The sequence below is a fragment of the Dasypus novemcinctus genome, chromosome 24 (genome assembly GCF_030445035.2).
Source record: "Dasypus novemcinctus isolate mDasNov1 chromosome 24, mDasNov1.1.hap2, whole genome shotgun sequence".
Taxonomy (NCBI): domain Eukaryota; kingdom Metazoa; phylum Chordata; class Mammalia; order Cingulata; family Dasypodidae; genus Dasypus; species Dasypus novemcinctus.
Genome location: NC_080696.1, coordinates 49,380,808 through 49,394,490, shown reverse-complemented (window position 1 = coordinate 49,394,490; position 13,683 = coordinate 49,380,808). Strand labels below are relative to the sequence as shown.

The following is a 13,683-nucleotide window of genomic DNA, read 5'->3' as shown; positions in this document are numbered from 1 at the left end:
TTAGAAGTACCAGGGCTGGGGATTGAACCCAGAACCTCGTGTGTGGAAAGCTGGCCCTCAATCACTGAGCCACATTGACTCCCCTGAGTTGCCTTTTGTTTGTTTGCTTGTTTGTTTTTGTTTGTTTTTAGGAGGCACTGGGAACAGAACCTGGGACCTCCCATGTGGGAAGCAGGTACTCAACCACTTGAGGCACATCTCTTCCCTTTTCTAAGGAGTTGACTTCATCTATTTCCCTGAAGAAAAAAAAAAAGAACAAATTAATGGGGAGCAGAGGTGGCTCAAGTGATCAGGTACATCACTCCCACATGAGGCCCGGGATTCAGTTCCTGGTGCCTCCTAAAAAGAAGACGAGCAGAAACAGAGAACCGACAGTGAGCACAAACAACGAGGGGAGAGAAATAAATAAATCTTAAAAAAAAAGAAAGAAAGAACAAATTAATGAACAAATGATCTCTGTGGTTCCACAACCTCTATTCCAAAGCATTTGTAGCCAAACTAGAATCTCCTGGGCGTTGCCCCTGGCCCTCTGCCTGGGTGGGGGAGGCCTTTTTTAGCCTGGCCTGGCTCTGCTGAGCTTTCCTTGGGAATGTCTATATATAGGGGAAGGGACAGCCCAGTTGCCACTGTCCATCTGCCTTTCCTCCTGTCCAGCCCCCCTTCCCTGGCCCCAGAACCTCCATTCCGTCAGCTCAGTGCTCTTTCTACTGACTTAGCCACTGTCCGTGAGCCTCGCCTAACCAATCAGGGTCTAGAACCTGAGGATTCCTGGGTGGTCTCTCTTCGGACTAGAGCTGCCCAGCTCTTCACCCTGTATATGGCCAGTTGATCTCCAGATATCTTCGTGGGACTCCTTCACCTATAGAGAATCTTTCCCTGGGATGCCCCCACTCCCCAAAAAAGAAAGTGAATCCTAAACGCCCCTTTCCTCAAGGAGGTAGGCTTAATGGAAGAATCTCTGCTCTCCATTTATTTCTCCTCCACGCGCAGCCCCCTTCGTGACCCCTTCCAAGTGCCCCCCGCCGCTGACCATCACCCAGCTTTTCCCAGTCAGGGTTAATGATAAGAATCACCAGCCTGAGTATAGACACTTAGATTTACACAGCACTTCAGTAAAAGGAGGATAATAATAGTTGCTACCTCACAGGATGAGTACTGGCTGAGATCATGTGGGTTACATGCTTAGCACAGCATGTGGCACGGCGTAGACGTTCAACAGTGGCCGTAGCTGTCGCTTGTCCCTTACCATACATTAAAGACAGGAAATTCCACTTGCCTGGCATGTACGTGGCACATGCTAGGTGACATACCTAGGTTCCTCTACAGTGATCTCTCTGTGAGGGAGGTTATGACTGTCCCCATCTCACAGATGAGGAGCCTGAGGTTCAGAGAGGCATCACCACCTGCACAAGGTCTCACAGCTCACTGCAGCAGTACTTGCATCTTGGGTTTTGGACGGCAAGGCTGTGCTGTGCCCACTTTATCCATCGTGCTGCGCCATTTTCCTCTGTTCTGATTGTCATACGCAGCTTGGAGCAAGGGTGCTTCCTGAGCAGGGGGCTCTCTGAGGCGGCGGAGCAGGGCAAGTCCTCCTCACAAGAATCTAGGACGTCAAGACTTGCCACCTGCTCAGAGGCTTAAATTTCTCTGCAAGGGCCCTTGGCTAAATTAGGTAATGGGCTAGGATTCTGGGAAGGGTGGGGCTCGCTGACCCCAGGATCTGATTGGTCAGGTTATCCAGTCCTGGGGAGCAGGAAGGAGGGAGGAGAGGGTGCCCCTACAAATCCTGGGGGCTGGAGCGAGCCAAGACATCTTTGGGTGGTGGCCGCAGTGAAGGTGACCTGCAGCCGAGGAGTCCCAGTGACCAGCAACCATGGTAAGGAAAAGGAGGGACTTCATGCGCGCCCTCACTGGAGCGCTTCTGGGCCTCTCTCAGGCCAGACGTGGGTGCTCAGGGGCGGTCAGTAAGTTGGAGGTTTGAAGCTGCAGTGTGGAGTTTCCTGGAACCCAGGTGTCTGGGAGGAAGCCTGGGAAGAAGGCCTGCCACTTCTCTTGGAAGGGGAGGGTTGGGACTTTCCCGGGACTGAGCCTCAAACTCGCCAGTACCCTCCAGGCCTTGGGACTTCTGGCAGTGGCAGGCGTAGAGCTGTTGGTCTTGGCTTGTCTCCACCATGGAAGAGATGGGGACCCTGAGACCCAGAGTGAGGTGACCAAGGTCCCCGCGAGAGAGGGGCAGGGGTGGGCTTGAAGTTTAGCCAAATTCTCCTGCTGTCAGTGACAGGAGAAAGGCTCTTCTGGAAGATGGGCAGCCTGCAGCGCCTGCAGCCCGCTCAGGGGCAGGGTCCCTGAGCTCTGAGTGTGATGGGAAAGGGCAGAAGATGACAGGCCAGAGTTGGGGAGACCCTGGACTCTCAGAGAGGGGCTCTGATTTGGGGCTGTCGTTTTCCTCTGAGACCCCTTATCCCACTTCACTTCAAGGAGTAACTAGACCCCAGAGACCAGCTGCTATTGCCCTTGCCTGACTAAAAATAGCCTGTCCTCCTGGCACAGGGAAAGAAGGAGGGAGGAGGGAGGGGGACTCGGAGAGGGCCAGCGGCTGAGGAACTTCTTGGACGTCTCAGCCCTTCCTCGCTGCCAAGCGTCAGTCCAATGGCCCCTCCTTCCATGAAGCCTGCCCAGATGGTCTGGCTGGGGTATGACTGGACACCCCCACAGCTGTCTTAATCTCACCCTCTCAAGGCCCCATCACATTCTGCCCAGCCTAGGAGATAGTCACTAGACTGACTGAGTCCTGAGAGTCTTCAAACTGGGAGCCCCATCTCCCTCCTCTGCAAGTTCTCCTAGGGGAAGGATGAGTCCACCTCTCCTTGGTCCCAGTGTGCAGCCTATGGCCTGACAGAAGATGCACAATAGCTCTGTGTTGCACTGTCGTTTACTTGAAGACAAACGTTTATTGAGCACCTCCTCAAGTATGAGGAGGCATCATTGGGAATAGGGAAAACCACGCTGGAAAGGTGCTGGTGATCTGCAAAGCCCTTTCCCACCTGCGATTTCACTGCATCCTTGAGGAAAAATGAGAGTACACAAAGTGATTGGGCCAAGGTCTCAGGGCCTTCCTAACTTGCTTTCAGACTGATGAGCCGGGTGGTTGTAGCTAGAACCTGTGTCTCCCCTGAGCTCTTCTAAACGGGTTGGGTGCTGTGGGGACAGGCAGAAGGTATGGCAAATTTGGACCCCGTCTTCTGGCGGACCCAGAGGCGCTCACAGATGTGGGGGCTGGGGAGAGGGGGGTGAAGGCAAGGCGGGCCCTAGGGCTCTGACCCGGCGTGTCTTCTGCAGACGGACCAGCAGGCTGAGGCCCGGTCCTACCTCAGCGAGGAGATGATTGCTGGTGAGTGAGGATGGGAGCGCTGGGTGCCGGGTAGAGGTGGGGCAGGGCAGGAGGGTAGGTGTGTGGCTGACAGGCCGGCCAGCTCACCTCAGCCCTGGCCACCTATTCTCTGGGCAGAGTTCAAGGCCGCCTTCGACATGTTCGATGCTGATGGTGGCGGCGACATCAGCGTCAAGGAGCTGGGCACGGTGATGAGGATGCTGGGCCAGACACCCACCAAGGAGGAGCTGGATGCCATCATCGAGGAGGTGGACGAGGACGGTGAGCCGGCGGCCCGGGACGCCGGGGTGGCGGCGGGGAGAGGCGGGCATCCAGGGCACAGGCTCACGCCGCCACCCACGCCCCTCAGGCAGCGGCACCATCGACTTCGAGGAGTTCTTGGTCATGATGGTGCGCCAGATGAAAGAGGACGCGAAGGGGAAGAGCGAGGAGGAGCTGGCCGAGTGTTTCCGCATCTTCGACAGGTGCGCTGGGGCCCTGGGAAGCAGGGAGACGCGGAGGGGTCCCAGCCCGGCTGGCAGGGCTCGAAGATCCCCTGTGCGGGGACGTGGGAGGGGGCTGGGGCGCGTGGCCCGGGCGCCTTCGCCTCCGCGCTGAGCCGCGCTCCCCGCTGCGCCCCGAAGGAACGCCGACGGCTACATCGACGCCGAGGAGCTGGCGGAGATTTTCAGGGCCTCGGGGGAGCACGTGACGGACGAGGAGATCGAGTCCCTGATGAAAGACGGCGACAAGAACAACGACGGCCGCATCGACTTCGACGGTGAGGGCCGCGGGGGAGGGGGCCGCGCGGCCGCGGGGGGCCTTTGGGCGGGGCTGGGCGGAGCCTGACCGAGGCCCCGCACCCGCCGCGGGCGCGCGGGGAGCCCGGGAGCCTGACCGAGGCCCCGCACCCCGCGCGGGGAGCCCGGGAGCCTGACCGAGGCCCCGCACCCGCCGCGGGCGCGCGGGGAGCCCGGGTGCCTGACCGAGGCCCCGCACCCGCCGCGGGCGCGCGGGGAGCCCGGGAGCCTGACCGAGGCCCCGCACCCGCCGCGGGCGCGCGGGGAGCCCGGGAGCCTGACCGAGGCCCCGCACCCGCCGCGGGCGCGCGGGGAGCCCGGGAGCCTGACCGAGGCCCCGCACCCGCCGCGGGCGCGCGGGGAGCCCGGGTGCCTGACCGAGCCCGGGAGCCTGACCGAGGCCCCGCACCCGCCGCGGGCGCGCGGGGAGCCCGGGAGCCTGACCGAAGCCCCGCACCCGCCGCGGGCGCGCGGGGAGCCCGGGGACCTGGCGCGGTTGCGGGGTTAGTGGCCGGATGCCCCCTCTGCGCGGCCGGGGCGCGCTGGTCCCCTGACGTTGCGGCCCCTGGTACAGGCCCCGCGTCCCGACTGGGACCCCTGACCCTCTCTCCCGCCGCTTCCCCGCAGAGTTCCTGAAGATGATGGAGGGCGTGCAGTAAGGAGTCGGCCTTCGCCGCCGCCGAGACCGCGCAACCTTGGGAGGGAGGCGCGGCTGCTTCTGGGGCTGCGTCTGGAAGGAATAAAAGCCCAAATTGCAAAGCGCGTGGCGTGGATGAGGGAGGACCAGGGGCATCGCGTCTCGGGAGGGGCGGCGAGAGGCGGCGGGGCGCGGGGTTCGCGGCGGGCTCCCGGCCCCGGCGCTGGGCGTGGGCAGCTCGGTGGATCCGCCGCGGTGGCGCCTGGCCTGGAGGAGGGGAGGCCGCAGGGGCTTCCAGCTGAGTCAGGGTGAGCCGGCGGCCCGCGGAGGGTGACCGAGGCGGGGGTGGGGGTAGGGTGAGGGCGCGCCAGGGGCCTGGAACCGGGGGTAGGGGAGGGGGCCTGAGGCCCGCTCACTTCGCCATGGGTCATTCCTTTCTGGAGCCTTTGGGTATTGGGTGCCATGCTTGCCACACCTTCTGCAGGCTACGGGGCGTAATGTGTGTGTGTGTGTGGGGGGCCGGCGGGGAGCGGGAAGGGGAGGGCCCTGGGGATCATCATTCCAGGCAGATTGTTTCTGCTTGACCTTCTACCTCGTCTGAGCGCTCACTGGTGCAGAGTACTGGCCACGACAGGGGTGACAGTGGAGGCAGCCAGGGAGGTCCTGACCTCATTATCTGGCCCTTGGGTCCCTGCGCCCCCTGGCCTCCAGTGCGCTCCGCAGAGGATTAGCAGAACGATCTTGTCAAAATGAGGTCTGACCCGGACACTCCCCTGCTGGAAGCACTTCACGCCCCCCGCCCCCCCCCCCCCCCCAACTGCTTCTAGAGCCAAATCCAAATTCCTCTCCTCTGTTTACTCCTTCATGGGCCTCCAGCCACACTGGGCAATTTTTCATTGTTGACGTGGACATGGGGTATACTTCCAAGCCCTTGGGCTTTTGCACGTGGTGTTCTCCCCCCCTGGAATGCCCTTCCCTCTCTCGTGAGCTGGGCGAATTCCTCAGCCCACCTGACGCAGCTCAGGTACCGTCTTCTCCCTTGAACCCTGCCCCCACTGGCTGCCCGCCCCAGCTGCCCGCCCCAGCTGCCAGGGCTTGTTATGCACAACTCAGTTACAGCATCAGGTCATAGCTAATTACGGGTAGTGGTGATTTGGTTTTAGGGTCAGGCTGCCTGACTTTGAAGCCTCATTGCCTGTGACAACATAAGCCACTCTATGCCTCAATTTCCATGTCTATAAAGGGGCAAGTACCTACCTCACAGGTTTGTGAAAATGAGTTCTGTGTGAAGTTCCTGCCACACAGGAAGCATTTAACAAATAATAAATAGGTTAGCATTAATAAATAAATTTTAATAAATGCTAACCCTATTGATAATGTGGTTATCCTTCTCAAAACCCCGAACTCTCCAGTTCCTAATCATTGTTGGAGCCTTCCCTCTTCATGTTTTCTTCTCCCCTTTCTGTCCCTTTCATGTCTCCAGTTTGTATCTCCAGCTGGGATCACTGTGGGGTTTTAATAATCACCATTTACTGAGTGTCTACTGTGTGCTTTACATGCGTTCTCTCATTTACCACACGACCCCAGAGGCAGATGCTGTTATCTCCATTTTGCAGATGTCAGAACTAGGGCCCAAAGAGGGGAGGTACACAGGCACACAGATAAGCTCTTAACTGCGATCCCATCTCCCTGCTGACAGCTCTACCTGGATGTCCTGGGCACCTCAAAATGACCCTGACCGAAACTGCTAAAACCTACTCCCTTCCTGTTCTTTCTGGGTTCCTCATCTCAGGGATGGTGCCACCCAACCACTGAGGGGCCCAAGTCAAGAATCCTGGCGCTTATTCTCCACCTCTCATCAGTTGCCATATCCTGCTACTTCCTGTCTCTGTACCACTTCATTCTTCCTCTCCATGCCCACTCAGTGTTAGAACTCAGCCACCACCATTGCTTGCGTGGCTGCTGCTAAGGGTAGTTAGCCTCCTCCCAGCCAACCACAGTCTGAAGCTCAAGGCTTCTGATTGCCCTTGAGATGAATCCCTGGGATTTTATTTTCATTTTTTGAGCCCAAGCTGCTGCTGCTTTTTTTTTTAAGATTTATTTATTTATTTAATCCCCCCCCCCGCCCCGGCCCCGTTGTCTGTTCTCTGTGTCTATTTGCTGCGTCTTGTTTCTTTGTCCACTTCTGTTGTCATCAGCGGCAAGGGAAGTGTGGGCGGCGCCATTCCTGGGCAGGCTGCACCTTCCTTTGCGCGGGGTGGCTTTCCTTACGGGTGCACTCCTTGCGCGTGGGGCTCCCCTACGCGGGGGACACCCCTGCGTGGCAGGGCACTCCTTGCGCGCATCAGCACTGCGCATGGGCCAGCTCCACACGGGTCAAGGAGGCCCGGGGTTTGAACCGCGGACCTCCCATGTGGTAGACGGACGCCCTAACCACTGGGCCAAAGTCCATTTCCCTCTTTTTTTTTTGAGATACCAGGGCTGAGTATTGAACCTGGGACCTCATATGCGGGAAGCCAGTGCTCAACCACTGAGCTACATCAGCTCCCCCAAGTATTTTAATATGGCTTTGGAGAGCTGATCTGACGTCCCTGCCACCTCAGCCTGTTTTCCTCCCCTTCTCCCCATACTTCTGAAGTCCCAGCTATCCAAGAAAAATATGTTTTCCTACATTTCCTTCATGGCTCAATGCCTTTCTCTGGAAGGCCTTCTCTAACTATTCTGTTTGGTGCCACACTTCTGTGTTTTCATAGCAACATGAGTCCAGTAGCCAACATTTACTGAGTACTTACCATAAGGTGCCAGGCAGGTTCTAAGGCCCTTATGACAATCCTGAGTTTAGATCCTATTACATGTATTAGTCTAACTGGTTATGCATGTACAGGGTGGAGCCGGAATTCTAACAGCCGTTCTGCCTACCTGGTCTGAGCTCTTCACCACCACCCCGTAAGACACTCTTGCCATGTCGTGGACCTACCCAAGCACAGGCCTTCACCTTGTAGGAACTCAGTAATAGTGAATGAGAATAACAAATCATACTTTTTTTTTTTTAACATTAAATGGAATATTTGTTCATATCCCCTTTGTTTTAGACATCTACTTTATGATGATTATCCAATGGCAATTATTTCTGTGCTTCTCACTCTGAAAATTTCAAATCCAAGAAACTCCTTCACAGATCATATTTTCAAAATCGTCACTAGAGGCATCCTTACGTTGCCTCTGTGCTCCCCGGATGTTATTAAGCCAAGAGCAGCCTATACTTCAAGTATCCATTCTCCTCCAGGCTCAGGAAGGCCGCGCCCCTGTCACGTGCAACCATTGTGGGCCATGCCACATGCCCCAGCAGGCTGCCATTCTCCAGTCTCCACCAGATAATATTGTCTGCAGAGTGCGGCTGGTAGGAAAAAGCCGTACCTTCTAATTCTTAACTCTGCTAGGGTTCTTTCTGTTGCAAGTGACAGAAACCCAAATTAAACAGGCTTAAACCAAAATGGCTCATGAAACCTATGTCAAAGTGCACCATCGCCCGCTCTCTCTCTGCTCTTAGCCCATTTGGCTTTTCTCTGCAGCTATTTCTATCAGCAGCCTAGACTCCCTCTTTCCACTTTTAGCAACCCCATTAGTAAAAGAATTACTGCCCAGTGATTCATTCCAGGGAGGGCTCTGAGCTGCAGTTTAGAGTTGGGCTCCTGTGATTGACAAGAGATTGGTCATGTGGTCATTTGGGGCTGAGACTTTAAGGACCACACAGAGAGGTTTCCCCAAGGCAGACAAAATATATCCACCTCAGCCCCCTCCAAACTGTTTAAGGCCAGGCACTGAGCTCTACTCTTCTCAGACAGAAAGATAGGGACTTAGCCTTTCTATGTCTGTGCCTCTGGAAGGCCCACACCTTGACTGCTCTAAACCTAACTATTCCAACAGCAATGATATCACCTAAGAACTGACTAGAAATGCAGAGTCTTGGCCTCACCCCAGACCAACTGAAGCAAAATTTGCATGTTAACAAATCCCCAGGTTGCGTTGTATGCACATTAGTTTGCTAAGCTAACTTTCAAAAGGCTGAGACCATTTCTGAGATGCAGCAGCTGAGCAAGAGGCCACAGCCAGTTCCCAGCCCCAGCACTCTGGTTTTCTTCACAGGTGGCTGCCTGGAGGGGGAACAGGGCAGAGGAAAGGGGCCTGGGCCAGCAGGCATAAGAGGAAAGGAAAGGGGTGGGTGAGAACCTTCCTTGCACGCTGGCTGTCCCCTCTGCTCCCCAAGCCCTGCATATCAGCCACTGGCAGAACTGAGCAGTTGGCCAGGAGCCCGAGAGCCAGGCGGTGTTAAGAGTGCACTGGACTGCTGTTTGTCCACCTTGCAGCTCCTCCCCTGGCCCTGTGGGTGAAGTAGCTGGAGGTGCTAGAGACGAAGCAGGAGGTGACTGTGTCCCCGTGGAGCAGAGTCATCTGGGGGGACCTGGGCCAGGGCTGAGTGTGAATCCCAAGGAAAGGGGCTTTCTCTCATTGTCTGCCCAGACTCTGGGCCAGCGCAGGGAGGAGCCTGAGGACCAGCTATTGTCAGAAGGGGGCCTCCCTTACACCTTGCTCTTCTATCTATATCTACCTACCTACCTACCTACCTATCTCCCCCACCCCTCAGTTGTTTGCTCTCTGTGTCCATTCGCTACTTGTTCTTCTTTTTGTCTGTTTCTGTTGTCAGTGGCACCAGGAATCTGTGTCTATTCTTGTTGTGTCACCCTGCTGCACCAGCTCTCCGTGTGTGCGGCACCATTCCTGGGCAGGCTGCACTTTCTTTTGCGCTGGGTGGCTCTCCTTACGGGGTGCACTCCTTGTGCGTGGGGCTCCCCTACACCTTGCTTTTTACAGCTTCTGCTGTTTTCTGCTCATCTGCAACCCAGCTGGGGAAGCGCCACAATTCACTAACGTCCCTGGTGTGTGTCACGACTCCAAAGCCATAGGTATTACAGTGACACCATTTCATGGATGGAAAAACAGATGCAGAGGTGTAGAGTAACTGAGGTCACGAGGGAACAAATCTAGTCACTCCACTACTTGGCCGACAGCCTGGCGGCTGCTTCTACTCCCTGTGTGAGTACCAAGACCTTACTAAGCCAGACCTCCAAGTCTAGGGCAACTGCAAAGGCAACAGCTTGTAAAAAAACCCAAAATGTATTTATTTAATTAATATATTCATCACAAGGGCTCAACAGAGACTTAATTTAAAAAACAAAAACAAAACAAAAATGACACCATCTATACAGAAGGAAAGGACAGACCGTTTCAGGAAAAAATAAAAAGACAACACAAAGGAAGAGGCTGGACAGTCTGGGTCAGGGCTCTTGGCTGGAGACTTGCTTTGAGTAGGTTTCTTGCAGGTACTTCTTAAAGGCTGGAAGAGAGCAGGCAGGTCTCGGTGAGTGGTGGGGACAGGTGGGGGGCAAGGGGCAGGTTTGACCAGGTGCACAAAGGATGGTTGGGGAGGGGCTCCGTTCCTAGCCTGTTTCTCCCTCTGCTACCCATTCCCTTCAGGGCTTCTGGATAGGGGTCGGGGCTGCTGGGGAACAAGTCTTGTGTGCAAGATTTTGCCTTTTATGAGAAAACCCCTCAGCCTACATTCATGCATGTTTTTACCCAGTCCTCGGGACACAGTCCCACGTCACTGAGATCCGTCTGTTTGAAGGTTGGGGAGGCATCACCCTATGCCCAATGGATGAAGGACCCACCTGTGGGGTTTTTCCAGAGCTCGGCAGCATGTGTGTTCAAAGGGCTATCAATGTTGGGTTCTGTGGGTGGAAAGATAAAGAATGGTAGAGGGAGAAGAGACTGGCCAGGGGATTCCCAGGCAAGTTCCCGGGTTGCAGAGGGGGGGCTGGCCTCAGAATTTACCTCCCAGCAGGCTCTGGATGGAGAGGAGGATGGTCCTGACGTCATACAAGGCAGACCACTTGTCCTTCAGGATGTCCAGGCAGATGTTACCCTGGGTGTCCACGTTAGGGTGGTAGCAGGGCGTCAGGAACTTTACTGTGGGCGCGTTGTAGGGGTAGCCACTAGGGAACTCCAGGGAGAGTTTGTACCTCAGGTCTTCATACACCTGGCGTTTGGAGAAATAGGCGAGCAGTGAGCTTCCCCTCCCTGAGTCTCATATCCCAATCTACGGCCCAGATAAATGGTTATTGGGACCTTAGTTTCTGAGTTTCTCTGGGAGTTGACAGAAAACAGAGCATTAAAATTCAGGTCTGGTTCTGGTGTTTTCTCTCCTTTCTGGTGTCTATGGTTACCCAACCATGAGGTGTCCTGTCTACAGCACAGGGTTGGCAAATGCTGCCAGCAAGGAAATCAAGAATTAGAGGGGACATCAGGAGTCCTTTGCCCAGGGCTGTAAATTAGCAAACTGTGGGCCACCCCAAAGGGGTGCTTTGGTCCAACTAGATTTTCATTAGTTGTTAATATGTAAGAACCAGGGGATTTTGCACACCAGTTTGGGGTTTCGACTATCTCCAATGAGATTTGCAGCAATGGGAAGCTGTCCTGAGACTTGGCTTCTATTCATTTACCTTGTTGTATGGTCCCCTGTTGGAATCAAATCTGGGAAATCTTGCTTTAAACTCACCCTCCATCCTGTTACTGTACACATTGAGAGAATAAGGCCACAAGGCTCAGAGGATGTGGACAGTCGCAGGGGAGGGGAGTATTTTGCCCAGCTAAAGCCTTGAAGCAGATCCTGCATTTGGATCCCTCTTTCCCCAGCTCCACCCCCCACCACCCGCTGACTCAGCAAAGCACCACTCATCCACCCCAACCCTGCACTTACTGTGCCAGCTGCTCCATGGATGGTTCCTACCCATTTGAAAAGGTTGTCTGATTCAGGGAAGGCTGAAATTCCCTTGTCACCAGACATCTGGGAAGGAAAACAACACTTGCTAGACTGCTGGGTATGCTTTTTGGGTACTGCAAAGACGGTCAGGGGGTGAGCCCCTTATCCTCAATCAGATAACACTTTGATCCAAAATAAAGCAACCAGACCAAGTTGAGAGGGCCTTTCTGGGGAAATGATTAGACTCCTAGAGCAGAACATGCCCCTTTGGGGAAAAGTATTGGGACAACACAAAATCATCACTAGGCTACGGAGGGAGAGGTTGTGTAGGAAGCAGCCCTTTACTCACAACCATGTTGGTTGTTGGGAATTCAGTCCAACATGCTACTGTCTGTTACATACAAAGACCAAAGACTAGTACAGAAAAGACTTCGGAGAGAGCAGGCAGCCAGATACAGGATGTGGGCACTGAAAGTTTCGAGTTGAATATTCAGTGGTAATGTAGGGAAGGACATCTGGAAAGAGCAGGAAGTTGGGTGTAGGTAAAGCTTAGGGCAGAGAAGCAGAGCCAGGCCAGAGAGGCAAAGGTATGCCTACGGGGAACAGTAATTTAGTAACTGGGTGGGAGTGGGACGAGCAGGTGGACCAACTGCCTGGGAATCTGGGCAGTTAAGTAACTCACCATGAGGGCCATCAACTCCTGCTGGAGCCTGTGAAAAAGAACATGTAGGGTCGCCAGGGCAGCCTGGATGGGCCAGGGTTCCAGGTGGTGCAGCTCCTCCCACCCCAATCCCTCTGGAGGCTTCCCTCTACCCTAAGGTCAGATTCAGCTGGGAGAACCCTCACCCCCATCTCCACAGGAGGGTCCTAGGGAGTCCTCACCCTCCCTCATTCCAGGCTTGGGCAGGACAGTGTGCTGGTGTGTTACCCACACACTGGCGTCTCTCCCCGGGCCTGATGTCAGGTACCCCCACCCCCGCCCCTGCCGCCTTCCGAACGGTTTCGAAGGGCAGTCCGGGGTCCGGGCGTGTCTCCCCTAGGCCCCCTCCCTGCCCGTACCTCACCCGCTCCAGTTGGAGGTGGGGGTCCCGGAAGTCTATGCTCTCGGGCGCAAAGCCCAGGTATGCCTTCGCACCACTTACCTCTTGCCCACGGAGCCCCGGGCGGCGCCCCCGCTAGGCTCGGCCCCCTTACGGGCGGCGGCGAAACTGGCAGCGGCTGGGTCGCGGTTTTGGGATGCCATCCGGACAGCGCTGGCACGAAGACCGAAGTTGGGAGAACGCGACTGCAACTGCAGGGCTGCGGCCCCGTCCGTCCGCGTTTGAATTGTAACCCTCCCGCAGCATCGGCCAATCAACTGCTCGCTTGGGTTTGATCCAGCCAATGGGGCGCGCCGAAGGGCTCCGTCACTACGCAACTGCTAGACCCGCCCTCCAGAGCACCACTACTGGGCGACGGGATTTCGCCTCTGAAGGTCGATTGGTAGAAAAAGCTGCCACTAACTAACGACTCTGTAGCGGATTGGTAGTCTTTGGGAGACGCTGACCATTAAAGGGCCAAGAAAAGTCCACACGGGATGAACCTCTCCAGGGGAAACGGAGTGCCTTTATCTTGTGATCTTGTGACGAAGGCACCCTTTGCCCCAGACAGAAACCCCTCCCCCTCTCCTTCCCTGTATGGCCTGGGCACTTTAGTTGGGGGCTCCAAGGGTCTGAAAATCCCGGAGAGGGGGGAAACTAGACTGATGGCCAGACCATAAGACGCTATCAGGAATCACGGGTTCTAATTCTCCAGCTGGTTTGCTGTATGACCTTGGGCACAGCATTGGTGTTCTAATATGTAAAATGAAGGTAATAAATGCCACTCGGCATTTTTCATATGGCCTGTCTTCAGTCCCCATGGGACCAGCTATCACTGCTATGTCCATACCTTAATTGGGTTGAAACAGGGTCAGGAAGAGTTGCTGAAAAGGCACATGGTGTTCCCAGCTTGGACTTATACGCATGGGGCAGTGTTACTTTCTCAGGTCTAAGCTGGGATGGGGGAAGGGGTATCT

At 55.6% G+C, this 13,683-nt stretch overlaps 2 protein-coding genes across 3 annotated transcripts; one reads left to right on the top strand and one right to left on the bottom strand.

Annotated features, from left to right (window-relative positions):
• The first annotated feature begins 1,766 nt into the window (after positions 1-1,766).
• Positions 1,767-4,922, top strand: TNNC2 (troponin C2, fast skeletal type). The gene is made up of 6 exons (XM_004469862.5): positions 1,767-1,876; positions 3,340-3,391; positions 3,509-3,652; positions 3,741-3,855; positions 4,015-4,151; positions 4,798-4,922. The coding sequence occupies exons 1-6, from the start codon at positions 1,874-1,876 to the stop codon at positions 4,827-4,829; spliced, it is 483 nt and encodes a 160-aa protein (XP_004469919.1). The 5' UTR covers positions 1,767-1,873; the 3' UTR covers positions 4,830-4,922.
• Positions 4,923-9,963: 5,041 nt separating this feature from the next.
• UBE2C (ubiquitin conjugating enzyme E2 C) lies at positions 9,964-12,950 on the bottom strand. 2 transcript variants are annotated; one of them, XM_058287146.2, is made up of 6 exons: positions 12,770-12,950; positions 12,310-12,337; positions 11,625-11,711; positions 10,700-10,904; positions 10,537-10,636; positions 9,964-10,202 (listed from the first exon to the last, which is right to left on the bottom strand). In XM_058287146.2, exons 1-5 carry the CDS (start codon positions 12,868-12,870, stop codon positions 10,584-10,586), a joined length of 474 nt encoding a protein of 157 aa, XP_058143129.1. In that variant the 5' UTR covers positions 12,871-12,950; the 3' UTR covers positions 9,964-10,202; positions 10,537-10,583. The 2 variants fall into 2 exon arrangements, with proteins under 2 accessions (XP_058143129.1, XP_004485213.2); XM_004485156.3 differs by having other exon boundaries at positions 10,537-10,596.
• Positions 12,951-13,683: the final 733 nt, after the last annotated feature.